Source organism: Erpetoichthys calabaricus, chromosome 13 (assembly GCF_900747795.2).
Source record: "Erpetoichthys calabaricus chromosome 13, fErpCal1.3, whole genome shotgun sequence".
Classification (NCBI taxonomy): domain Eukaryota; kingdom Metazoa; phylum Chordata; class Cladistia; order Polypteriformes; family Polypteridae; genus Erpetoichthys; species Erpetoichthys calabaricus.
The window spans coordinates 143,261,935-143,289,623 of NC_041406.2; the positions used below are offsets into that span (position 1 = coordinate 143,261,935).

Consider the following 27,689-nt stretch of genomic DNA (forward strand, 5'->3'; position numbering starts at 1 on the left):
ATTACGCTGTACATTCTATGGTATAATTAACTATATTTGTGCTCAAAAACTTCAAAAAAATTATATGTTTACATACAGTTCGTACGGTCTGGAACGGATTAATTGTATTTACATACAATCCTCTGGGGGAAATTACTTCAGTTCATGACCAAGTCGTGTTATGACCAGAGTTTTGGAACGAATTATGGTCGTGAAGTGAGGTTCCACTAAGTGTGTGTATGTGAGTATATGTATATATATATGTATATATATATGTGTATGTATATATATATATATATATATATATATATATATATATATATATATATATATATATATATATATATATATATATAATATAATGTGTATATATATGTATGTATATATGTATATATATATATATATATATATAATATAATGTGTATATATATGTATGTATATATGTATATATATATATATATATATATATATATATATGTATATGTATATATGTGTGTATATGTATATACTAGCAAAATACCCGCGCTTCGCAGCGGCGAAGTACTGCTTTAAAATTTTAAATAATAAACTGAGGGAAATTATACCAATAATTATTTGTTAAGGATCTCTTTGTATACCATGTTGTCAGTTCGCTCCTCCGGTTGTAATATGACCAAGTTGTGCGCTGAGCTTACTCTTGAGCATGCAACGTATAGTTGGCCATGTGAAAAGCAAATCAAGAACAGCAAGACCGCGCCAGCTGCGGAGCTCAGCTCGGAGCGAAATGAAGTGAATGAAATGAGGTGAATGGGAGGGGAGATGATCACGTGACTCCAACACCTGCCTTAACTCTCCATCCCTCCACAAACACACAGTCTCTCGGATCCCAACTCTCCTTTATAGATAAATGTGTGTATGTATGTATGTATGTGTGTGTGTATATATATATATATATATATAATGTGTGTGTGTGTGTGTGTGTGTGTATGTATGTGTGTATATGTATGTGTATATATATATATATATGTTGATATGTGTATATATATATGTATATATATATGTGGATGTGTATATGTGTATATATATATATATATATATATATATATATATATATATATATATATATATATATATATATATATATATATGTAGATATATATATATATATATATGTAGATATGTAAATATATTTATATATGTTTATGTGTGTATATATATATATATATATATGTTTACATAACCTCTTTAACACACTACTTCTCCGCTGCGAAGCGTGGGTATTTTGCTAGTATAGATATCTATCTATCTATCTATCGTCAGTTCAGCACTCCGGTTGGAATATGACCAAGCTGTGCAAGCACACTCTTGAGAATGCAACGTATAGTTGTACAGGAGAAAAGCAATCTTGCCTGAAATCAATGGCAACCTTTTGTAGGTCTATGAACTTAATTTAAACTTTAGGTTTACACGGTGCTCTGTTTCCATAGCACCTGCACTCATGAATATATCTGTATGTGTCAGTCGCTGAAATCACCGCGCTTGGCACCGGCGAAGTACTGCTTTTAAATTTTTATTAAGAAGAAAAGAAAACCTTTTTAAATTGAGGTAAAATATACCACTAACAATTTGTTAAGGATCTGTTTTTTTGTGTAGCTGATTTCATACAGCCTCTCCGCTGTTTTATAAATGAACATCATATAAGGTCTTCCTTTTTCGTTGCTTCGCTAACGGAAGCAGCCTTTTTATTTAATCCTGATTTTACAATTGTTCTGTTTGTATACCAGTTTGTCAGTTCAGCACTCCGGTTGTAATATGACCAAGCCATGCAAGCACACTCTTGAGAATGCAATGTATAGTTGTACAGGAGAAAAGCAATCTTGCCTGAAATCAATGGCAACCTTTTGTAGGTCTATGAACTTAATTTAAACTTTAGGTTTACATGGTGCTTTGTTTCCGAAGTACCTGCACTCATGAATATGTCTGTATGCGTCAGTCGCTCAAATCCCCGTGGTTCGCACCGGCGAAGTTCTGCTTTTAAATTTTTATTAAGAAGAAAAGAAAACCTTTTAAAATTGAGGGAAAATATACCAATAACAGTTTGTTAAGGATCTGTTTTTTTGTGAAGCTGCCTTCACTCGAGTGATCACTTCGAGCTTTAAGCCTGAGAAATCACCCCGTAAACGCACACGTTTAATTGCACATCTGTTAATATGTATGCTTACACAGTATTAAAAGACACTCAACAATTAACGTCATTTACCTTCGTTCCCGCGTTTGACTCGTACTGTAAATCTCTTCCTTGTTTTCACTTCACGTGATTACGTAGGAGGCGTAATACGTGATGATGCGATACGTGACTCCGCCTCCTCCATTAGAGTATATGGACAAAAAACAGGTTCCAGTTATGACCATTACGCGTAGAATTTCGAAATGAAACCTGCCTAACTTTTGTAAGTAAGCTGTAAGGAATGAGCCTACCAAATTTCAGCCTTCCACCTACACGGGAAGTTGGAGAATTAGTGATGAGTGAGTGAGTCAGTCAGTCATCGCAGTCAGTCACTGCACAATCAATGGTACCTTAATAAAATCACATACAGCCCTAGTAAATAATGATATATCAAAAGAGAAATATATATACAAATTTGACAGTCAGGAGTTGCACTCATGGACAGTAATACGTGGAGTAAGTCTTTATAAAGTAAAGTAGTGGAGGTGTTTGGAGATCAGGAGGACACAGAGAGATGAATCAGAGACCCCCTTTAGCTTCATGTGCCGAGTGGGTCTGGTAATTTCTTCTTAACAGTAATAACAGAATAAGATGGCTGCTCGGGTGAGTGTTTATTTTTTTTTTTTCCGGCACATTCCCTGACCCGTGACGTCTACAGGTCTACATTTCATTAAGTGTCTCCAATCAGATGACCCTCTCTGAATGATGAGATGCGCTGCTATACTAGACAGCTACGGAGTAAGTAAGGAGTGTCTGCCGTGGCAGAATGAGAGGAGCAAAAAGCCATGGAATTAAATAGCGGGTTTAATTAACGGCAAGAATCGGCTTCTCATTAAGAGATTGGTTGGAGTTTGACAGCTCAGTTTAGCTGGTCATCTGTCGGCTCGTTTCACGTCTCATTTCTGTTTGGCTGTCATTTGAGGAAGAAACGAATCAATTCAGAGGACTGAATCCTTAAAAACAGGGCTATGAAAATGAAGGGAAAGGAGTTAATTAGCAGTGAAAACTGTTGGGAAAACCAGCAGCCACTGCGGCCCTCCAGGCCCAGAGTCTGACACCCCTGTCTTAGAACTCCCTGAGTCTGATTTACTTTCTTGTAGGGAAATTATTGTAATCATCCAAAAATCATCCATTTCAAGATTTGGATGAATCTCGACATTTTTAGAGTCTGAAAAATACTATTTTTGGAATTCTGTCTGTCTGTGTGTGTGTGTGTGTGTGTGTGTGTGTGTGTGAATTGTGGAGGACAGCCGGAGTCCTTGCTTGGCTGGGACACCCTGACCATGGAAGGACCGGTGGGAGGGAGTATTGCTAGAATAGTTACTCCCCCAGGCCGACAGAGGGCAGCCCCCTTTGGTTTCCAGTGGGGCCTACGGGTCACAAGCATGGGAGACTCAACCCTGCTGGAGCCAGTGGCCACCGCCAGGGGGCGCATGGACATTTCCAGAGCCTTATTTGACCACACATCCGCCACATCCGGAAATGTGGCTGAAAGAAGCTCATTGCGTCCCTCCGGGTGCCCTATAAAGGTAGCCAGTCCCTATCATTCGGCACGGATTGGGACAGGTTCAACTTTTTAAGCTGGTGGAGAAAATTGTAGATTTCTTGATTAGAGAATATCTGTATCATCCCAGTTCAGCCTGAGTGTTAGTGGTGCCAGCACACTGAAATGATTGCATCCCACTAACAGCCAGAAGAGCAGGGAGTCTGAAGTGTCCTCCTGAAGTCCCCAGATATTTTCAGTATCCCTCGGTCGAGGTGGCATCACCTGGCCAGCCAAGGACTGCAGGACTCCATGGTTCAGCAGTTTCTTCCGAGGCGTATCTGCTCATTTCTGTTGAAAGTTCACCACTGATGGGCTTTGCTTGCCCACTCCTGCTCTGATTGACCTTATAATGAAGCGAGAGCTGACGCCAGTCTTATTTATTGCCTTTACCATTTTCCAAACCTCCATCAAGTGACACCCTGCGCCTCCGTTTTTCTTGCACTGTAAACATTACAACATTTAAGGCAGGATTTATCAGAGGGCAGGCTGGTGGTGGCCTTCCTGTAATGTTTCACCGCCATGATGGCTGTGTGCTTAAAGAGCTCCCAGATATGCGGCTGTAATCCAAAAGTGATGCTTATTTTGTGATGGAAATGCGATTCAGAACTGCGGGAGACGTGACATCTGGCAGAGAGATGAGAACCTGTGCTGAGACCCCTGAAATATCTGCACACTTTATGGTGTTGTAGATTTCACTTTAAATTGATAAATTGGCCATTTTTGCCCATCAGTCTCCCCTCAATAGCCCATAATGACAAAGTGAAGACGTGTATTCAGAAATGTATGCAAATATATTCAACATCAAAAACTTCACAGAAGTATTCAGACCCTTAATTCAGTCCTTTGTTAAAAAACTCAAAGCTCCCAAAGAGGCTTCTATGTTCTCATATACAAAGTATAGGGAAAGTATTGGAATCGTTAAAAAATTAGATGTCGAGATTTTGATGAATCTTGACGTTTTAGACCACGGGTGTCGAACTCCTGTCCTGGAGGGCTGCAGTGGCTGCAGGTTTTCATTCTAACCATCTTCTTCATTAGTGACCAGTTGTTTCTGCTCATTAACTTCTTTTGCCTTCATTTTAATTGACGTAACTCCGGCCAGTTAGTTGTCTCTTTTTTCCTTAATGAGCAGGCAAACTATAATGAGACACGAAACGATCCGCCACGTTAATTTCTGCGTGAATACATAATCTAAACTAATTATTAGTACCGAAAAATTTAAATACTAGATATGAGATAAAATAAATTGCAATAATGTATATGCTAACCGAAATGTAGCGGTATCGAAACAGAAATCACCAAAAGGCAGTTTTGACCAAATTTTTCGCTGCAACGTTGTGTACTGACAACTAAAAAAATTTGATGACATAATAAATTGTGAATTTCCCCTTGGCATTAATAAAGTAAATCTATCTATCTATCTATCTATCTATCTATCTATCTATCTATCTATCTATCTATCTATCTATCTATCTATCTATCTATCACTGTGATTTATATAGTCCTATCTGATATACCATGATAGATAGATAGATAATGTTTAGTAGTTTAGAAATTAATTTTAATGTCAAACAGTAACCAGTACATAAAGTTTATTTCATGAAACGGCCGGCCCATGACCAGACCAGAGTCTGTGGCCCAGCAGGCATTGCCCAAATGCCCTAAGGGCCAGTCCGCCCCTGCTTGTAGGGAAAGTATTGTAATCATCCTAAAATTCAATTTCGAGATTTGGATGAATATCGACATTTTAAAGTCCGAAAAATATAATTTTTGGGATTATGTCTGCATGTGTCTGTGCGTGTGTGTGTATATTGTGGTGGACGGCCGGATTCCTTGCCCGGTCGGGACGCCCTAACCATGGATGGACCGGTGGGAGGGAGTATTTCCAGGACAGTTTCTCTCCCGGGCCGACAGAGCGAAACCCTCTTTGGTTTCCAGTGAGGCTACGGGTCACGAACATGGGAGACTCAACCCCATCAGAGCCTGTGGCCACCACCAGGGGGCGCATGGACATTTCCAGAGCCTTATTTGACCACATGTCCGCCACACCCGGACACATGGCTGGAAGAAGCTCATTGCGTCCTTCTGGGTGCCCTATAAAGGTAGCCAGTGGAGTCGAATGGACTGGCGGCAGAGAAGAGGACTGTGGTGGTGCTGGTGATGTGTGCACTTTATTCTAGAAATAAACCGTGTGTTGGGTGGTAAACCTGTCTCCTGATAGTGCGTGTCTGTCTGTGTATGTAAGCACAATAACTTGAGTTCGCTTTCACTTGGGTCAACCAAATTTGCATACAAGTATTGGGTACAAAACGTAGATTTCTCTCAACTTTTGGGTTATTTCCGCTAACTGGAAGTGGTACTTTACCATTTATTCATGCAGCTGCAGAGTCCCGTTTATTCCACTTTTTATAATAATTGTTCAATATATTATTCATTTGATTTGATTTGTTGTTGATAGTTCTTTAATATACATGATATAAAAATATAATCCTTGTGTTGCGGTTTACTCCTCAAATATCCATCTCCATATCTGAGTATAGTAGAAAGTCTACAGGAGACCACTCCTGATTTTATTTTTTTTTGGTGAAGTCCCCACAAGCTTTGTGCCCCCGAATTTGCACAGTAATTCCCCCCCCCCCCCCATTCTTCCTGGCAGATCCTTTCAGGTTTGGTGAGATTGAAGGGGTTAGGGGTCAGTCAGACTAGAAAGCCATCAAGTTAGATGCGCCGTATTTCACATCAGACTCTCCAAGGAGAAGAAGCTCGCCATGTAGAGCCAAGTTCAGGCCTGTGCCAGCGGTGCCGCGTCTGCTGGGTGCGGGCGGCTGTTCCTTTTATGTACTCAGAAGGGTCCGAGCATAAAGACCATCGACGTAAATCAGCAGTGTCACAGAGTTAAGGCGGTTAAAGATTTATAAACTCAATTGACTGTGAACGTCTTTACAGTTGAATGGTTTAAAAAATTGGATCATACTTCTTTTGAAGGTCAGTATTTTTTTTTTTTGAATAGTTGAAGGAATCTTCTCGTCTTACGCTGTTACATTTTTGATGATTTTTATCAACACTGAGTGTCATACGGGATTTGTTAGCGTAATCTTTACACGAAATGAATGAAAAGTAAACAGGAGTTATGCATTTCATAAACCATAAAGATAATGAAGATATCAAAGCTTGAGCTCATTTTGTTTTGTTTTTTTGTTTTTTTACCCTCAGTGAATTGAATTATTTTATCTTCAGTTTGTTTCCATATAAAGTGTGACGGGTGCTAGAGGACCAGTTTGGAACTGCCAGAGTCTGCCAGTTGGGGTACCGACCCAGTAATCCCCGTTTTTAATTGCAATAAAAGGAAAGAAAAGGGTGCACAATGGCACAATCTGTGCTGCTGTCCTCTTCTCCACAGGACTTGAATCCTGGTCACACCTTCTGAGGGCGTCGCCTTTTATGGTGTCAGGGGTGGGGCTTGTTCGTGACATCACTGACAGTACTGCGTGCCCTCACTGGGCGTCTTCTCTCTGGGCTGTGGGGCAAACAGAAGATACCATTAGTGAGAGTGCCCCCCTACACCCCGGAGTGGTACTGCTTACCTCGTAGTAGAAAATATACTGTAGGAGTAGAAATAATAGTCTGGGTGTGTTTAGTGACTTAAAGAACTGTAGCATTTTGCACTTTTCATTTACCTCCAGTGGATTCATAAAGACCCCTTTCACTTTCTGCACACTTTCCTGTTTTGAAGAGGTCATTTTAAATGGATACATTTGTAATCTTTGCCCATTACTGTAGTCAATAACCCATAACGACTAAGTGAAAACATTTTACAGAAAAGTCTGCAAACGTCTTAAAATCCAAAACTCAAATCTCTCACTCCTAGAAGTATTCCGATCCTAAATTCAGTACTTTGTAGAAGCCCCTTTGGCAGCAATTCCATCTTTCGAGTCGTCTTGGGGAAGTCCCTACAAGCTTTGCACACCTGGATTTGTCCGTATATCTCCTTCTCCCTGGCAGGCAGATCCTCTCAAGCTTCATTAGATTGGATGGGGAAACATCTGTTAACTGCCACTTTCAGGGGTCTCCACACATGTTCTGTGCAGTGGCGTAGCTGGGGGGGGCAAGGGGGGGACATCTGTCCCCGGGCGTAGCATCCAGGAGGTGCCATTTTGAAATTTTCTTTCCTTTCCCCATTGCATTTTGGGAAACAGCAGGGGGCGCAAAATCTTCAGTTGTCCCCGGGTGCTGAAAACTCTAGCTACACCTCTGGTTCTGTGGGCTGTAAGTCTGGACCACACCAAGGGCATCAAGTGGCTTGTCCCAAAGCCTCTCCAGCTTTGTCGTCTTGGCTCTTTGCGTCAGGTCACGGGTGATTAAAGGTAAACCATCACGTGCACTCTGGAGCAAGTGTTCTTCAAGGGACCCCTCTGTGTTTGGCCTCATTCATCCTCCCCTCAATTCTGAGCAGTATCTGTGTACCCATAGCAAGATGCTGACACCACCGTGCCTCACCGTAGGGATTTTATTAAGGCAGGAGATGAGCAGCGCCTGGTCTGCACCACACAAGTTCAGTTTTGGTCTCGTCAGACCAGAAAATCTTTTTTTTTTTCTTATGATCTCAGAGTCATTTAAATGCCGTGTGCTAAACCTCCAAGCGGGAGTCAGCCATTTTAATATAAAAGGCATGTTACGGAGTTCAGACAAGCTCGCCTATTTCAGCAAAGGACCTCTGAAGCTCTGATAGAGGGACCAAACGGTTTCTTAATCACCTTCTGGCCCGTTACTCAGTTTGGCTGGACGATCAACTCTAAGGTAGAGTCCTGATGGTTCCCAACTTCTTCCCCGTCATAATTCTTGAGGCCAATGGGCTCCTGGGAACTCTCCAAGCTTTAAAAACTGGTTTGATCCCCTTGTCCCCCTATCTGTGGCTGTCCACAGTTTGTTTGCGGAGGTCTACAGAGAGTTCTTTAGACGTCAAGTCCTGCTCTTTGCCTTGACGTGCAGTGAGAATTGTTGGGCCTTCTACACACATCAGTTCACGAGTGCCTGTCCGGTCAATTCAGTTTGGCCACAGGTGGACTCCAATCAAGTTCTGGAAAATTCTCAAGGAGGAATTGAAGCAGTCAGGAGGCACCTGAGCACAATTTGGAGTGCCACGGCAGCGGGTCTGAATACTCTGAGGAAGGAGCGAGTTCTGTTTTGGATTTGTAATAAATTTGCAAACATGTTTTGGTCAAACATGACAAATGAATCGATTTTAAAATCAGAACTGCAACTAAGTAAAGTGTGCAGAAGGTGAAGGGCACCGAGTACTTGGTGAGTCCACCGTACCTCACATTAGAGGAGGTGATGATGATGAGATGATGCTATTCAAGGAGCAGCCTGAATTCGGGACATTATATGATTGTGGACCCTAGGTGGCACTGTTTCCTCTTAAACCCAACAGACAGACAGACAGGACGCTAGGTAAAAGCACCAAGAAGATATTTTTTTAACTCTTTTCTTATACAGTGCCTCTAAGCACCACAGCCACAATCATCCATCCATCCAGTATCCAACCCGCTATATCCTAACACAGGGTCATGGGGGTCTGCTGGAGACAATCCCAGCCAACACAGGGCGCAAGGCAAGAAACAAACCCCGGGCAGGGTGCTAGCCCACCACAGGGCACACACACCCACACACCAAGCACACACTAGGGACAATTTAGAATCACCAATGCACATAACCTGCATGTCTTTGGACTGTGGGAGGAAACCGGAGACATGGGGAGAACATGCAAACTCCACGCAGGGAGGACCCAGGAAGTGAACCCTGGTCTCCTCACTGCGAGGCAGCAGCGCTACCACTGTGCCACCATGCCACCCACCACAATAATCAGGCAAGTAAATCCAGCACAAATACACAATCATTTTCTTTCTCTATCTCTTTCTTCTAGCAAGCATTGTTCACCTCCTTCTGACTCGAGCTCCCTTGCGGTGTTCCCGACAGTCCTTTAAATAGCCTTTGACCTGGAAGTGCTTCTGCTTTTCCGTCCATGTGACCTGCCAGAACTTCCGTGTCAGACGGAAAATTAGAATTCTTTATTCAGCCTGGAAGTACGTTGAGATTTCTGACCTCATGATCCGGGCTATAGCTGAGAACTTCGTGTCCCACCAACTTCCTACAGAGTCCCATGGTACCTGCGTCACCTGTGGGAATCCAGGGCACCACTGCAGTCCATGAGAGCTGCCATCTAGCATCTTGGAGGAGGCAGTGTCCTCACAAAGCTGCCTTCTCCTGTCCTTCCAACTCAGGGGTGTCACGGCCGCCTCTTACAATGATTATAAGAGGGGTGAAGTCTGCCCTGCTAGTATGGACGCCAGCGGGTAGTAGTTGTGGGGCTAGCCGGACTGGGGTGAGCCTCTTCTAGGCTGGCCTGCTTTGTCTCTTTGGAGGCTTCACCAGCCTTTCGCTTTTGTGACGTTTCCTCCAAGGATAGACTCGGTGGTCGGGTTTCTCATTTACGCCTGCTGTGTTTGTTGCTTATGTTAACATCCTTATATTATTTTGCTTGTGTTCGTCCGTGCTCGATATAAACAACGGTTGACACAACTACTATATTCTTTCACAACAAGAGTGAGAAATCCGTGCTCCTGCAGAGTTTGGGCCTTAGGCTTCAGCTCTGACCAATTATCGACTCTGGTATTTGTTTATTCAGTGCATACGCTGTTTCTGACCGACACTCCATTATCCATCCATCCATCCATCCATGTTCCAACCCGCTGAATCCGAACACAGGGTCACGGGGGTCTGCTGGAGTCAATCCCAGCCAACACAGGGCACAAGGCAGGACCCAATCCCGGGCAGGGTGCCAACCCACCACAGACACTCCATTATGACACTGCCATTTTACACCTCCTTTATCCTTCACTTCAACGTAAGCCTCCTGGTAAAATGAAAAGTCACAACAGACCAACAGAACCGCTCTCATCGGCCTACATACTCACACCAATGCACAGAAGCAGAAACATCGACATCACGGCAGACCAACCAGCACAGGCGAGATGACGTACGACAAACCACAGAGCAACAGTATCTGAAGATCAGCGGTGGCAAGTCTTTGCACCCTGATGGTGAACGAAAAACGAATCGCACACACGACCTTTCTGAAGAGCAGTGGCAAACCGCCAGACAACGAGAAACATTACGACGGAAAAACTACAGGGATTCCGTAACACGGACAACTCAAACCAAGATATTCCCTTTATATTTCAGCGAAGGCAATTCCCCGTTCGTTTAACACATTGTATGACCGTCACCGAGTCACAATGAGAAACGTTTAATAACGTTGGAGTTTATTTGTCAGGCCAGATGTACACGACATTTTCCAGAGCGACATCGAAACCAGAGTTAAACGTACAGGTATTTGTGGGTTACACATGGCGGAATATTTTCGCTGACAATAACGTTTATGCAACAGATTGCGTTTTCCGACAATTAAGTCGGTATACTACATTACCTGACGGCCACACTTCACACTGTCACAAAAACCAGAGACATGAGTCCTAAAATATGGTTTGGGACAGCCACCCGTATAATTATTTCCTGGCTGCAGAAATATTAAATTAAATTGATAGCACTGATGTGCACAGATCAGAGTCAAAGATTGAACTGATAAGCGAGTTGAACATGGCAGCTTTAAAGGCCAGAAAGGGAAATGACATCATAAAGGGTCCTCTACCATAGGCTCGGACCCCAGACGTGATCTCATCAAAAGGGCTAGACCTGGAAGGCTCTTCTTCCATGGGTTGTATACCGAAAGTGACATCATCCAAAGGCCCCGGGACTGGAAGTAACAATCATCAAGAGAGTCCTGGGGACTGGAAGTGACACTTCCAAGGGCCCCCAGAGCCGCAAGTGACATCATCCAAAGAGGCCCGGAAACGGAGGTGATGTCATTGGGGCCAGGCAGGATTTCCCGTGAATGGTCTGCAGGAAAGTGAGAAAAAGAATCCGCGCACTCCGCCATCCCCTGGTCTGGCATGGAAGTACATTACTCTCCTTTAGACCCTTTAGCTGCCTCCAATGCACGCGTGTGTGACAACACATACTGACTTCCATGTGCCCTGCATTTCCAATATGTTCTGTCAACCTGTTCATGTGACACTTTGTATTGAATAATAACATCCCATACTAATCATGTGACCATTCTAATATGGAGTCACTACTTATTAAAATAATCTCATTTCATTAATGCTTTTATTCTTGCGAAATTTTCGCAGGCACGATTTTCTGGTTGTCGAGTGTTTCGTTTCTTTATGCTTACAGTATGTGTCATGTGGCTTGTGGGTGGTCCCCCCACCTGCCCATCACCTTCAAGGGGCTGGCCTCGGCCATATAAAGGCTTAGGAGAGCCTTGCGGTTTGTTGAATACGCTTGCTGATTTCTGTGCCATTTTGTGATCGACTGGATTTGTTAACCTTGCTGCTCTGTTTCGTGATGATTCTTGCTGGATTTATAATTTTTAGGATTATTTGCTTTGGGATTTTCTGTCAGGCAACTCCATCTGATCTTTTTTGTGTCAAGAAGATTGTGCTTTGTGCAAAAGAAATCTATCTGTAAGGCTCCGTATGTTGCCATTTATTGATTTCTTGCCGGGGTTTGACGTTATTTTTTCCCCCTCTTTTGAGATTTCAGATTCACAGCAGCTCAGTCTGTGACAATTCCATTTCCAACTGATCGAAACAAGGCAGCAGGTTGGGATCGTCCATTTCAATCGGAGGGTCGCTTCTGCTCAGTCTTTCATTTTCCAGTTTTACACGGCAGATCAACAAGAAGGCAAATATGCCCTCCTCAAGAAGAGGTCCGCTCAATGCGCAGAGTGTGCGTCTGATGTTAAGCAGCTGTGATGCGCTGCGGTGCAATCGCGTGCCTTGTTGTCTTCTCGTTCCATTTGTCAGCAGACGTCCCCCTTTAAATGTGAACCCCCTTCACTCAGGCTCAACTCTTTTGTTCCATCGTAAAAAGAAAATGAACAAGCGACTCCCTGAATAGAGCCGCGCTCAAAGGTGGGAATCCATCCTGCTCGTGGTTTGTTTCAACCATTAGGGCAAAAGAGAGAAAAGGACAGGCTGCATCAGCCATGCATTAAAAGAAGAAAGGGTTTTCAGAGAAATAATAGTAATAAACGTTAAGGGCAAGGTGATGTGCATTACCCATTAAATGACACAAAAAAGTCCTTTTTTCCGTGCTTTTTTTTTTTCTTTCTTCCTTGTAAATGTCTATTGAACACGAACGCAGGCAAAGTACTAATAAGTTTAAGCCGTCTTTTGCAAATTGAATTAAGAGTCCTTGAAACGGTAAGTGACGGCATCTTTCTAATGTATCAGAGAATGTATTTGGAAGTTGTTTTAAAACCTTGTATTGGACTAACGGATTAAAAAGATGACAAAGATAAAAAAAATTCCCAGTACTGCGGCAGCTATCGGCCCATCTACAGTCATTTCACATACTAATGAAGAGTCTCAGTGGCCTTGAAGGTGAAGAAAGCTTCAGCATATTTTCCTTGAATTTATGTTAGTCTAATAAAAGGTGGTAAATGTATTCCATATACAGTCTGCATTAGTCTGACATGTTTTCTTCATTGGCACATATTTGAATATTGCAAAGGAATTGCTGACTTCGTTTAAAATTAAAAAGCAAACAAAACAAAAAAAAAATTAAAATTCTGATGTATTGGGGAAAATAAAACCAAAACCCAAACCAAACCAATTCTAATCGAATCAGCTGTTATCATTCAATCCCGTTTTCATTTGATTAAGTACCGAAGTCAAGAAAGATAGCTAACAGAAATCTTTCTGTATTTGACAGCTGAGGACACATGTGGTGGTACTCTAAGAGGTGCAAGTGGGATCATTTCAAGCCCAAATTTCCCCAATGAATATTACAATAGTGCGGACTGTACATGGACCATTCTTGCAGACCCTGGAGACACCATCTCCATCATTTTTACAGACTTCCAGATGGAGGAGAAGTACGACTACTTGGAAGTTGAAGGGTCAGAACCACCGACAATATGGTGAGTCCCTGATTTCATCTTCTTCTGTGTATTAATGACTGAGGGGGGAGGTGGGTGGGAGGGGGGACTGGGGCGACCGGAGGGAGGGGGCTTTACTGTCATAATGATGGAAAAGTGATGTGACACCATTTGCATTGTCATGTGCATGCAATGATATTGTTTTGGATTGACAACGGAATTGGACATTCTGCATGAGTGTGTTTAAAAGTAACCGAGCCATTTAAGTGAGTTGGCGCTGTCAGCCTGGGGTCTCACCTGGACAGGTGGGGGGAAAAGAAGTCTTAACTCTGCGTCTATCCGACTGACTGCACTGGGGTGCCAAGCCATTTAAAAGAGAGTTTAATTAAGGAAATGTGAAGTTAAATCTGGGGAGTCTGATCACAGCCTGGGTGACTACTTAGATAGGCATGACCTGTTACAGACTGAGAGATACATATGAAAGGCACTATATAACCGATAGAGAGATAGGAAAGACAATATATGATAGAGAGAATGTGGTGTAGTAGGCAGGATTGCATAGATAGATAGATATAGATAGAATTTGGTATAGTAGGCAGGATTAGATAGAATTTAGTTTTAGTGTAGTAGGCAGGGATAGATATGAAAGGCACTATATAACAGATAGGAAAGACTATATTATATGATAGAGAGAATTTGGTATAGTAGGCAGGATTAGATAGATATAAAAGGCAGTAAATGATAGAATTTAGTATAGTAGGCAGGATTAGATAGATAGATATGAAAGGCACTATATGATAGAATTTGGTATAGTAGGCAGGATTAGATAGAATTTAGTTTTAGTGTAGTAGGCAGGGATAGATATGAAAGGCACTATACAAGATAGGAAAGACAATATATTATGATAGAGAGAATTTGGTATAGTAGGCAGGATTAGATAGATATAAAAGGCAGTAAATGATAGATAGAATTTAGTATAGTAGGCAGGATTAGATAGATAGATAGATATGAAAGGCACTATATGATAGAATTTGGTATAGTAGGCAGGATTAGATAGGTATGTATATGTATACGTAGGTATGTATGTATGTATATATATATATATATATATATATATATATATGTGTGTATATATATATATATATATATATGTATATGTATATATGTGTATATATGTATATATATATATATATATATATATATATATATATATATATATATATATATATATATATATATAATAACAGAGAGAGAATTTAATATTAGTGTAGTAGGCAGGATTGGATAGAATTTAGTTTTAGTGTCGTAGGCAGGATTAGATAGAGAGGTAGATAGATATGAAAGGCACAATATAATAGAATTTGGTATAGTAGGCAGGATTAGATAGATGAAAGGCACTAAATAATAGATAGATGAATGGGATAGGGGTACTATATTATGTATAGAAGGTAATAGAGCTACAAGATTGGCACCATATTATAAATTGCTTGATGTGAAAGGCACTATAAAGTGTCAGAGTATTATAAATAAAAAGGTGAGAAATGCATTATATTATATAGAGATGTAAAAGGCACTATGTTCATTATATTATAAACAAAGTTATGAAAGTCACTATATGAATGTACTATGTTACAGATGTAATGATAGATAGATGGCACTATTTAATAGATGGATACATGTGAAAGGTACTATATAATAGATTGATTGCAGTAAAAGGCACTATTTACTAAATTGAGAGATGTGAAAGGCACTATAAAAATGTCAATATATCAATTTGAAAGGCATCGTATAATGAATAGATAGATAGATGATAGCTGGTAAATGTGTTAAGCATTATTTAATAGACCAATCAATGTAAAAGGCACCATAGAATGGAGTGATTGGTGTAAAAGGTACTATTAGATAGAGAGATGTGAAAGGCACTGTCTGAGGTACACATAGATTGGTATGAAGGACATGAAAAGGCACTGTATTATAGATAGATGTGAAAGGTGCTATATTATACATTAAAGTTAAAGGCAACATATAATGATAGATAAATGTGAATGGTAATATTTAATTGATCTACAATATATTGTAGATACATAGACGTAAAGGCGCTATATAATAATTCCGTTTTCTCTGCTCCTTAAGAAGGTAATAATTGAGTGGTCCAGATGGAGGGATTTTGACTGAACTCTTATCTAATCTCTCCACGTTCCCAAAGGGTCTGTGGTCACTTCCATCACTTCAGCTGCAGTGAGCAGTGTGTCACTTGTCCATGTCTGATAGCCAGAGCCCATGGGGGTGCCTGCCATGTTGAGTATCGTGGTTGTGTACGGAGAGCCCACTAAGGCTGGAAGTGAGCGTGTGGCTCTGAGGCAGCGAAGTGTTTGCTGCATTGATGTGATTTTGTGTTCTTTGTCCTTTTCTTGTGCTCAGTATGCACCACAAAGGAAGGCCTGAGTGTTTGGACAGCAATACAAACTGCTGAATTTATTGGAGGTTAATTCGCAGCCCTCTGCATTTCTAAATGTGTCGTCTTTAAAGAAGCAAACCGATGTCCCAGCCTGGCGGCGCGAGTGACTCCCTGTGCTTGCGCGGCACCAATGGTCGCAGGCAGATGAAACGTCGCTCTTCTCGAGTTGAGAGGGCACTCGGTGTTGTTCTTCTGCAGAGCAAAAGCCGAAGAAACTTATTTTTTCATAGTTCAAAGTTCAGGAAAGTTATTCAACCAAACTGCAGCCAAGTGACATTTGAAAACCTCTTCGAGCTTCGTGGTGATTTTATTGCCATGGGAACCCAGACGGTGCGATCCGTGCAGACTTTCAGTCTTTCTATTTAATTTCATCACACTGCATTTTCAAAGAAAAAAAAAAAAGTTGTGGCAAAAAGCAGAATTCCAGGGATAAAGTGGAAAAGCAACCGGATTTAATGCCTACGCACTTCACTAAATGCTCTTAATGATCTCGGACGTTCTCGGTTTTATGCAGCATTCAGAATATCAGGGGGCCTGAGTTTGAGTCTGCCCTGGGCATCAGTCAGACCCCAAAGCCAAGTGGCTAGAAGGGGCTTTCAGGCCTGGGCTCCAAATCATTTAGGGGTTTGTGGTCCCTTCCATCACTTCAGCTGCAGTGAGCGGTGTGCCACTTCCCCGTGTCTGATAACCAGAGCCAATGGGGGTGCCTGCCATGTCAAGTATCGTGGTTGTGTACGGACCACTGCCAGTCAATCTTGTGGTGGTCTGCACACGACTCTCTGCAGCAGCACCAGATATTCCTGCCTTTTGGCAGTACAACTCTGTGGTGGAATTGGGCGTCATTATCCTAGGTGCACCTTTGGGGCCGTAACGTGTCGCCCCCGAGATTCTTAGGAAGGTACAATGATGTTAAATAAACTAAACTCGTGTTATGCCCCTGGCTATAACTCATCTAACAGTGCATAACTCCGAAGAAGTGAGACCGAAGAGCAGCTTCAGGTCTGTCTGGCATGGACACATTGGCACGATGTAGGTGACGTTGATTTTCATCCACTCTTCCCAGCACCGAATTTCATTCGTTGCTTCAAAAAGTCCCACAGACTGGGGATTTGGAGAGCCAGTCGAGATGCGAGAAAGCATCAGAATGCTCTTCTTTGAGGATTGTCGTCTTGGAAGACATTCTACGTTGACTCTGGAGACAGAAGCACAGAAGGTCATCCAGCAGCCCAGCGTTAGCCCTTCTGGTTCAAGTGCCTCATCACCTCAACCAAAGGACCCATTTCCTTATAATTAGAACCCCCAAGACGATCAAGAGGCAACTCCTCCTTGAATGTCCACTTATGAAAGGCTTCATGTGGTTTCCGATGTACCTGTCACCTCATGTCATTCGAGTACAAGGAGGCATTTTACTCATCGGGCCTGATCAGACATTTGCAGTCCTGCATTTGTGGCTCTGCTGTCACCGTGCACGTTTGTCCACAGCTCCTATCGATGGCCTTTTCTGTGGTACTCTGCCCCTAACGTATACATGCCATGCAGTTTCCTTCTCAGTAAGCAGTGGTGCAACTGTGCTGATGGTCTGTGACAATTCTTGCCTGGTGGAAAAGCAGTTTTCTGTCACAATGTGTGACATGTGGCAATGGTTCCTATGAGAGGGCGCCATCTCTGGTGGTGATTAGCAGGTGTGTAGTTCAAGGCTGGACGACCTGTTGGATGGTACTCTATGACACAACATTAGCAACTTTCTATTGTAACGTGGCTGGGTATGCAGGCAAAAGGTCAGGGTACCAGCCCGGTCACCCCTTTAAATTATAACAAAAGTTAAGAGGAACAAAGCAAAAAAAAAAAACATGGCTGGTGTCGGGTTTGCAACGCAGTCAGAGCTCTGGCAGGTCAAACACTGGCCACACCTTCTCTGGGCGGTTCCTTTTTCTAGTGTTGGCGCAGGAGGGGAGGAGTCTTCTCTGATTGATGTGGGCGGAGCTAGACGTCCGCCTCAGGCAGCTATGAGGGAAAGAGAAGATACCGTTGGAGTCGGTGCCCCCTCTCGCCATGGAGTGGAACTGCTTACCTCACTCAGAGTCAGGAAGGTGGTCCCCAGGTGCATACGTGTGACATGGCACAACGGCTGAATGCTAAATCCTCTGTTTGCTAATCCCGACCCACTTTTCATGGAGAGAACCAAACAAACGTGGCGCACCACTACTCCTCGTCCCCCTACAAGCCCTGGTTTGCAGGACGGGATTCGCTCTGCAGGTGTCTGAAGTGTCTGTCACCTCTTACACCGACGGTGACTCTTATTTTTTTTGTCCAGGTATTATTTCCATTCTTTCCTGGAGGGTTGGATAACCCAGAACTGTCCGGGCACTGCTGTCACCTCAGAATCTTTCACGATTATAAAGTTTTATTATATTATTATATTAACACCTTGCAGTGACTTTTGCCTTAATGGAGTTTTTCGGTTTAACTAATTAAAAGCCTGTGAAACATTTAAGGCCCTGTAAGTTAATTAGTGCAGCTAGTTAAATCTAAAATGAACACACTTCATTACGCTATCATCCAGAATATTAGATTAACATAATCGAAATCACGCTTTGGGGTTCTTTAAAGGTCGACATTTCTCTTCTGACATTCATAAACATTGGTGACAATTTCCTGGAGGGTCTTTTGTATCGTGAAAGCGATGAGCTCCGAGTGCCCTGACCCAGCACTGACGGGCAGGGTGGCGCATTGTGACAAAACATCTGCCAACCTGTGTAACGGGCATGGCACAAATGTGAAATCAGACGAAACGCTGGAGTCTGCTTTTAAACAGCCAGTGGTTTCATTACTGGAGGTCATGTTGGATACGCTGTGCTGAGAACATCATGTTGTGTGGCACCAGAAATGGAGGAAGTGGAGGGGAAGTTGGGAGAATGGAGAAGGGCTTTGGAAGAATGAGGGTTAAAGATAAATAGGAGGAAGAGGACAGAATATGTGAGGCTCAATGAGGAGGGGGAGCTGCTGAAAAGAGTGGAGAAGTTCAAATATCTGGGATCAGTGGTAGCCCAAGATGGACAATTAGATACCGAGATGGAGTGCAGTGTGGATGGAGCGATTAGAAGATAGTATCCGGAGTGCTGTGTGATCGAGGAATAATATATAATACACTATAATAATATTATATATAATTATCCATCCATCCATCCATCCTCTTCCGCTTATCCGAGGTCGGGTCGCGGGGTCAGTAGCTTGAGCAGAGATGCCCAGACTTCCCTCTCCCAGGCCACTTCTTCTAGTTATATATAATATAATAGGTTATGTTCTTTAGACGGTCGTAAAACCACCAATGACACCTCGAGCTGAGACATGGACAGTGAAGGGAGTGCAGGAGAAGAAGTTGGATGGGCCAGAAATGAGAAGCTTGAGATGGATCAGTTTTGTCTTCTTTCTCTCTTCCATCGCTGCCTCCGGCAGGTTCAGAGGGCATCCTGCCTTCTAAATTATGATGTTGATTTGGAGGTCCCTTCTGGAGGTGATGTTACTGGCCCAGCATGGCTCACACCTGCCATCACTGAGTTGGAGAGCATGTGAAGGAGGTTACTACACATGTTAAGGAAAGCAACCTCCTATGGAAAAAATGAAAACAGCATTGACACCACTGACACGGTATAATCCTGACTTTGATGATAGTAAAGCACCACTTGGAAAACAAATCAATAATAAATAACAAAGGGCATTACCCATCTCCACTGTTTTATTTAATAATGGTGCTTTTATTCCATTTGAAAAGTTGGTAAAAAAAAAAATAATGCATTGGGAAGGAGGGAGACCTCCAATTTCCATATCGTCTAATTTCATGGATTGAAAGTTGCGAGCAATGTAGGGGTGGGCTGACGTTTTTCCACGTGACAAATCTGTTTATATTTAAATTTAAATTATGAGAATGGACACATCATGTCAGTTTAGTGTGTAATTTGTATCGTTCACCTTTGTCGGTAGGCACTGCTGGCATGAAGGTCTACTGTGTCAGTGCGGAAGTCTTGACAAGGAAAACCATTTCCAATGGGTGTACTTACTTTTTCATATGAGTGTAGATTGATAAACAGATAAATGTACAAGCTACTGTATGATAGACATTTAGCATAGTTGGCAGGAATAGATAGTGTAAGTAAACAGACGCTAGGTGGCACTATTGCCCACTGTTTTCCCCAACAGATAGATGCTCCGAACACACAGATTTAAAAGCACTAAGAAGTATTTTTAATTTTCTTCTTTTAAATAGTGCCTCTACAGCTCCACAGCCACAATAAACACACAATGAATAATCACAATAAATTTCCTCCTCTCCTCCCAGCAGTCCGTCACGCTCCCTCCCAACTCCAGCTCTCTTGCTGGGTCTCCACCAGTCCTTTATATAGTCCTTGACCCGGAAGTGATTCTCCTCTTCTGTTCACGTGACTTGTCAGCACTTCCGGGTCAGGTGGAGAATTACATTTTTCTTCAGCCCGGAAGTACTTCTGTTCTTCCATCCCCATGACTTGGAAGTACTTCCGGGCTATATGGGAAACAAAAATCCGTGTGTCTCCCTGCAGCATCACGTGGTGACACCCACGGTACCCAGCAGGGTTGTGAAGCCAAACTCCATCTCCCATGATGCCCTGTGGGAATCCGGGGCACCTCTAAGCTGCAGGGAAGACGCCATCTAGCATCCTGGGTGTGTCGGCTGGGATGATCTGCTGGCCGTCCATCACAATTGCTATAGAATTTGGTATAGCAGACAGGATAGATACATAGATGGAACTTGGTATAGTAGGCAGGATAGAATTTGGTGTAGTAGGCAGGATTAGATATAGTGTGATGAATGGTAGCCATGGTCTGGCATCTCTGCCAGGAAGGTCCCATGTTCCTTACCTGGCCAGTAGGCCAAGATACTGAGTGGCCAGGAATAAAGGCAGGGCATTCCTTGCCTCAGCCAGGTGGTTGATAGGAGATGCCAATATAAAAAGTGAATGGGGTGCAATGGTATTTCAGCGGGGCAGGACTGAAGATCATTACCTGGCCCGGTCAGGTTAATGGAGGGACAAGGGGAGGACAACCTTCCAGGATTGCTTCCCCAACACACTGGATGGCAGCATTCACAGGTCAGGTACCCACATGCATACCTGCAGGACATGCTGGAAACTCGTGCCCTGTTTATATATATATATATATATATATATATATATATATATATATAAAAAGGAGCCACTCTTCCTCACCCAGGCAAGTTGGAATTGGGTGGAAGAGTGCAACATTCACCTCGGGAGAGTGGAGGAAGAAAGGGGAGAGAAAGAGTTTGGGTTTGGAGCGAGAAAGAAGCGTATTTTGAAGGAGTCTGTCTTGTGTCTGTGATGTTGAGTGTGGGGTTTAGGAGTCTGTGGTATCCCCTACATATCAAGATAGATTGATAGGCACTATATGATAGATGGATGGATAGATAAATTGATCGATCAATCTGAAAGGCACTATATAATAGATAGAACTTTATTTGTCCCCAGGGGGAAGTTTGACTCTTTACAGAAGCTCAATAGTTTCTGTTCTATTCTGACAAACAAGAATCCCCCCTCTCTCAAATACATCCCAGAAACATCTGACTTGGCAGCCCCGTCCCAGTGAGACGCCATACAGATGTACTGCCATTGGTATGAAGGAGCCCCAGTAGTTTACTGGTGCACACTTCTGTAAAATAATTTTTTGGCTGAAGGTCCTCAGTGCTAGTGTGTCAGAAAGAGGATGTGCAGATTGTTCAGGATGCCCATTAGCTTTGTCGTCTTCCACCCTTCCATCACTACCCCATAACTGAGCCTGCCTTGTAAATCAGCTTGTTGATGCCGCCCAGCACAGCGCACGCTGGCAGTCACTGAGTTGTAGAAGATGAGAAGGATGTCACTGCCCACATTAAAGGGATGCCACCTGCTCAGCCATTTCTCATGAAATTTCTCTGTGTTATGAAACCAGTCCAGCCTGTTATCGATGTGGACCACCAGGTCCTTGTAGGAGTGCACCACCTCCACATCCACTCCCAGAATGGTCTTTCGTGTGGCACAAGTCAATAACCAGTGCCTTGGTTTTGCTGAAGTGGAGTTGCTGACGATTCTCCCCCTGTCTCCCCTCCTTTGTGTCCCCCTGACCCCCCCTTATCAGTAAGTGAAGAATCTCCTGAGAATGTCTACAGGTGACCTGACCTGACCTGCCATTATATTTCTAGTCGGAGTAAAGCAGACAGGCCTGTTCAGGGGATGCTTCGATGTTCCTCACAGAGCCATCATCCGGGACTCCGTAGGCTCATCCACCTCAGCTCACCCCTTAACACGGATGTATCACCACACTTCGACTTAAGCATGTCCTATGGCGCATGTGACGCTTCATGTCCTTTGGTTCGTATCATAAAGGAACTGCACAGTAATATATTGTGTGCACGCCCTGTGATGGACGGGCGCCCTGTCTAGGGTTGTTCCTGCCCTGTGCCGATGCATGCTGGGATAGGCTTCAGGATTAAGCGGGCTTTGCTAATGTTATGGAGAATATGATTTATCGTGTGAAGCATTTGTTTTCTCTGTACATTTTCTAAAACAGAGTGTTGAAATGCAAAGGACCGGAGACGGCATTTTTAACAGGCTGTAAATCAATCTCCACGTCAGATTGTCAGCCTTCATGCATTCGGTCTTTACGAAAATTAAGTACTAATTATTACCAAAGGGTAAGGGTTTGCTTTAAAATGCACTCACAAAATATTGGAGTGTCTGTTCCGTTCCAAACTGCCATACCAGCTGTCCCAGGAAAAAGTAACCAATTGACCTTGGACAGCACGGCTATATAAATGTTATGTTTACAGAAACTATTAGCTTTTTAATAGGAAGAGCTGGCAGGCGCCTTAGTCCTCTGGTTGTGTTGTGCACAGCTGATTGTTCAGCTGCTTGGCCAGGTGCCATCCGTAAACAGTAGTTTCAGATCGATTTGGCACATCAAGAGCGTGTCGCACAGCCCATCCTGGCATTCGTGCGGTTGTGCTTCACTTTCCTAAAGTACTTTCAGTCATGGTGGCCACTGGTTGGCACTGCCACCTCTACCGATTTTTGAGGTTTTTCAAAAGGGTCAGGGTGTGGCGAAGCAGGCAGCCCATCCAGGACCCCGCGCTATTGAGGGGTGCCCTACACCACACAAATGACACTACATGGTGCCCTTCAGAAAGTCTTCAGACCCCCCCCATCTACTTTATTCACATTTTGCGATGTTGTAGCCTTGTGCTAAAAATAAAGTCACTGGAATTCAATCAGGCAACTTTCAGCAGCCCGGAATGGCAAAGCGAACACCGGATTTTAGATATTTTTTACAAATCTGTTAAGAATAAAAAGCTGAAATGTTCCACAGCTTGGCAGCCATTTCTGATACCCAGGACCATCTTAAGACATGGGCATGCTGGGCAGTTGCCTGGGGGGCTCCATGCTAATCTATGTATGTGACTTGCTGTCAATAAATAAATACATTACTATACTAAATTATAAATATTTGTCATTGTGTTACAAGTGGACATTGGCATTCGCCTCTGATTTAGTGTCACAGTCGCGTGTGTGTGTGTACGGATCTCACGCACACCGTAACATAAAAGCGTAGATGTTAACGTCACTTCAACTCACTTCGCAAATGTTTGTGGTAAACGCTTGATTAATAATAAATAATTCATAGTAATGTCATACTGTGCCAACTCTGTCTGTATGGTTTACCAATTGAGTATCACTTATACGTTGAAATGTTTGTGTTTTCCAAGGCTCATGTTCTATTGTTCAAACCTAATCTTTGCTGTACAGCCTGATTTTTAATGTTTAAACACTGATGTTGTTGGAAGTACCAATACAATAAATATACAGTATGTTTAATTTTATTGACCATTTACATTTTTATTCCCGTGAGTAGTTGTGTAGATAGGGGATGCCAGTGCACCACTTTGCCCGGGGGGGCCTATAACGCTGTTAAGACTGTTGATAAGGTCACCTTATGAGAGGGTGGGCATCAAACTAAAAAGTGTTTGTCGATGGGTGCAGAACTGGCTCAGACACAGGAAGCAGAAGGTGATGGTGTAAGGGACCTCATCAGAATTGGAGGATGTTAAGAGTGGTGACCAGCAGGGGGCAGTGCTGGGGCAGCTGCTATTTTTAATAAATATAAATGATTTGGATAGGAATCAAGTTCAAGCACTTTATTGTCATTGTGTAACACTACAAAATTACTTTTTGGATAAAAGGAACAAGCTGGTTAAGTTTGGAGAAGATACCAAGATAGGTGGATTAGCAGATAATTTGGAATCCGTTATATCATCACAGAAGGACTTGGATAGCAGACAGGCTTGTGGACGATGAAATTTAATGTCCGTAAATATAAAGAATTGCACGTAGGAAGTAAAAATGAGTGGTGTGAATACACAATGGGCGGTCGGAAAATCGAGAGTCCACCTTATGAGGAGGATTTAGGAGTCGTCGTGGACTCTAAGCTATCGACTTCCAGACAATGTTCAGAAACCATTAAGGAAGCTAACAGGTTATATAGCGCCTTGACATGTGGAGTACAAGTCACAGGAGGTTCTGCTCAAACTTTATAACACACTGCTGAGGGGTCATCTGGAGTCCTGGGAGCAGTTTTTGTCTCCAAGCTACAAAAAGGACATAGCAGCACTAGAGAAGGTCCAGAGAAGAGCGACTAGGCTGATTTCAGGGCTACAGGGGATGAGTTATAAGGAAAGATTAAAAAGAGCTGAGTCTCTTCAGTTAAGGAGATGAAGAAGAGACCTGACTGAAGTGTTTAAAATGATGAAGGGAATTAGTCCAGAGGATCGAGACGGAGACTTTAAAATGAGTTCATTAAGAACACGGGGACACAGTTGGAAACTTAAGGATAAATTTCACACAAACATTAGGAAGTTTTTATTTACACAAAGAACGATAGACACTTGGAATAAGCGAGCAAGTTGTGTGGTGGACAATAGGACGTTGGGGACTTTCAAAACTGAACTTGATGTTTTTGTGGAAGAAATAAGTGGGTCGAATGGCCTGTTCTCATCTCGAGTGTTCTAATGTTCTAAAAAGACAGCCCTGTCTCCACCACTACCTCCAACAACTCCAGTGGAGATCCCATAACTGAGCCCGCCTTCTTAATCAGCTTGTAGTGATTTGCCAGGCCCCCTTACCCACAAGTCATTGGGTTTATGTTTTTGTTACCCGTGTAGCCCTCTGAAAACTCGCATTGGAACTGACAAAAGTGCGTTGACTCGCACACGACTGACTGGGCAGGGTGGTCAAACTCGGTACACACGTCTGTGGCTATTCGGTTAAAATGTTTATTTGTAAATTTTATTCCATAAGTGGAATTTTGCAGTTGATTTATTTTGCCGTCTGCAATTGAAATTTTATGCGAGTGCGGACAAATATCATGTAAGTAGTCTACTTAAAACAAAGATTATAAAAATATTTCTAGAAAATGCACACAGAAGGTTTGAAAATTTGAAAGTACTTGTGTACGTTAATGATGGCTTCACAATTCATTAGCTAAATCATATTTTTTAAACCTTGCTTACATTATAAATAAGGGTACTCAGGAGAGACCTCATTAAAAACTGCTGAAACAAAATGCCACCGAGTTCGTCATTTTCAACAACAAGCACACTAGCAGGAACCACTAAATAGCTTCTAAAGTGGGTACTCAATTAAATGTTCACAAAGTGTTCACTCAAACACTTTGGTAATAAACAAATGTACAAATAAGGACGGCAGATTGCCTGACGGTTGGTCGTTTTAAGTGCTGACTGTTTTTGGAAGAGCTCGATACTCGGTCGGGGGGTGATTCTCGAAATGTGTTATGGGTTCCAAATGATCACTGATGTTTAGTGACAATTAGAGCCGTGGGCTCACTCAGTGTTGGAGTTTTCCAGACATTTTCAAAAACTTGGTAGAGTCAGCTAGACTTCTTCGAGACGTCCTCTCTGTCTAAGGCGGGTATCACACTACACGACCTCAAGTCCCACTTAATGCAAGGTCTTGGGGATGTGAGATAAACACAGGTAGACATCCCAGAGGATGGCGGGTTACATGACCACCCCACCATTGGTCAAGAGTTCACCACGTTGGCACTCCTTGTGCTCCCAGACGTTGGTATTCACTTTCTCTGGCTCTGTGTGCCAAGAACACTATGAACAGTTTTAAAAAGAGAGCTTAAGACGCATCGTTTTAGACAGGTATTTGATTAATTGTAGGCTTCATTTAATTTAGATGTTCTAGATATGAGATTTTTGCACTTTCATGTTTTTTATATTTTTGGTTTTATGTATGAAGTAGGGGGCTTACCCCCTGCTCGCTTTGCTCGCCAACCCCCCTGGCCTATGCTACACGGCAGCCACTTTGCGTCTCTGCCACTTGTGTTGTGAAGAGGGGGGCTGAACGCACCCCAAGGAGACGCGGTCGTTCCTCCGAAACCCCCTCTTAAACGGTGATACAATGGGAAACGAAGACAGTTTTCTTTTTACCTCCTCTTTGCTTGATCAGCTGCTGGCTTGCTGCCGTGTTGTGTGATCTTCATCTCGCGTGGCGCTTTGAACATTTTAAAAGTCTCTACAGCGGCTGTCCTATTCTTTGTCTTTTATTTCCGGCCCCGGGCCTGGTTAAATCTCTTGCCACAAACTGTCGTCTCGCAGGATTCTAGTTCTTGATATTTTATAGTTTAATAATTTAAAAACGGAATAAGAATCGGAAAATCTAACAGCATAATAATAATACATTTTATTTATAGGGCACTTTACATTAGCAGTAAATCTCAAAGTGCAACATAAAAAGATTAAACAAAGGCAAGATTAAAACGGATAAAGCCACAATAATTCTAGCATTCTTGTTAATAAGTTCGATCAAACTCTGAAAAGAATGATACCAAATGTATATATGTAGGTTTTAAAATAAGCCGATTTAAAGCATAGCAAAAAACGTGACATAAAATCGTTGCACTTTTAGGGTTAGGATTTTATATATAGAGAGCAGATATATGTGCATATGCATGTATGTATTTAGTTATTGAATATGTGAAGTACTCTGTGAATTTATGTTTGAAAAGTGCCATAAAAATGAACTTTATTTACTTAATTTGATATTTTATTAAATATACAATATAAATAAATAGAAGTACATTTGTTTTATTTATATAATTGCTAGTTATACAGATGGATGAAATGAAAGTGTTTTGTGACTTTCTGCAATGGGCTTATTATCGTCGTATTGTTCTTATTGCTGCTGCTGTTGATGCCACAATGAATTTTTGGCAAATTTAATGGTGAGAACAGAAATTCCGCCTTTAAGAAAAACCCCACCAATGTATTTCTTGTATGGCCCAAAATTGCACTAGGAATGCCTCAAGGGGCTTCAACAGGTCCCTCAAGACTCTCTAAGAAGATGAGAAAGCCTTGTGGGGGGGGGGGAATAATGGGTGAAATCTGGGGAAA

General features: G+C 42.5%; 1 protein-coding gene across 2 annotated transcripts in view; it reads left to right on the forward strand.

The window, feature by feature from the left end:
* csmd3b (CUB and Sushi multiple domains 3b) overlaps positions 1–27,689 on the forward strand; it is a 1,253,873-nt gene that overhangs the window by 550,502 nt on the left and 675,682 nt on the right. For both annotated transcript variants that reach the window (XM_051936007.1, XM_051936008.1), the window contains exon 5: positions 13,569–13,776. In XM_051936007.1, coding sequence (XP_051791967.1) covers positions 13,569–13,776 — 208 coding nt within the window. The remainder of the gene's footprint in view (positions 1–13,568; positions 13,777–27,689) is intronic.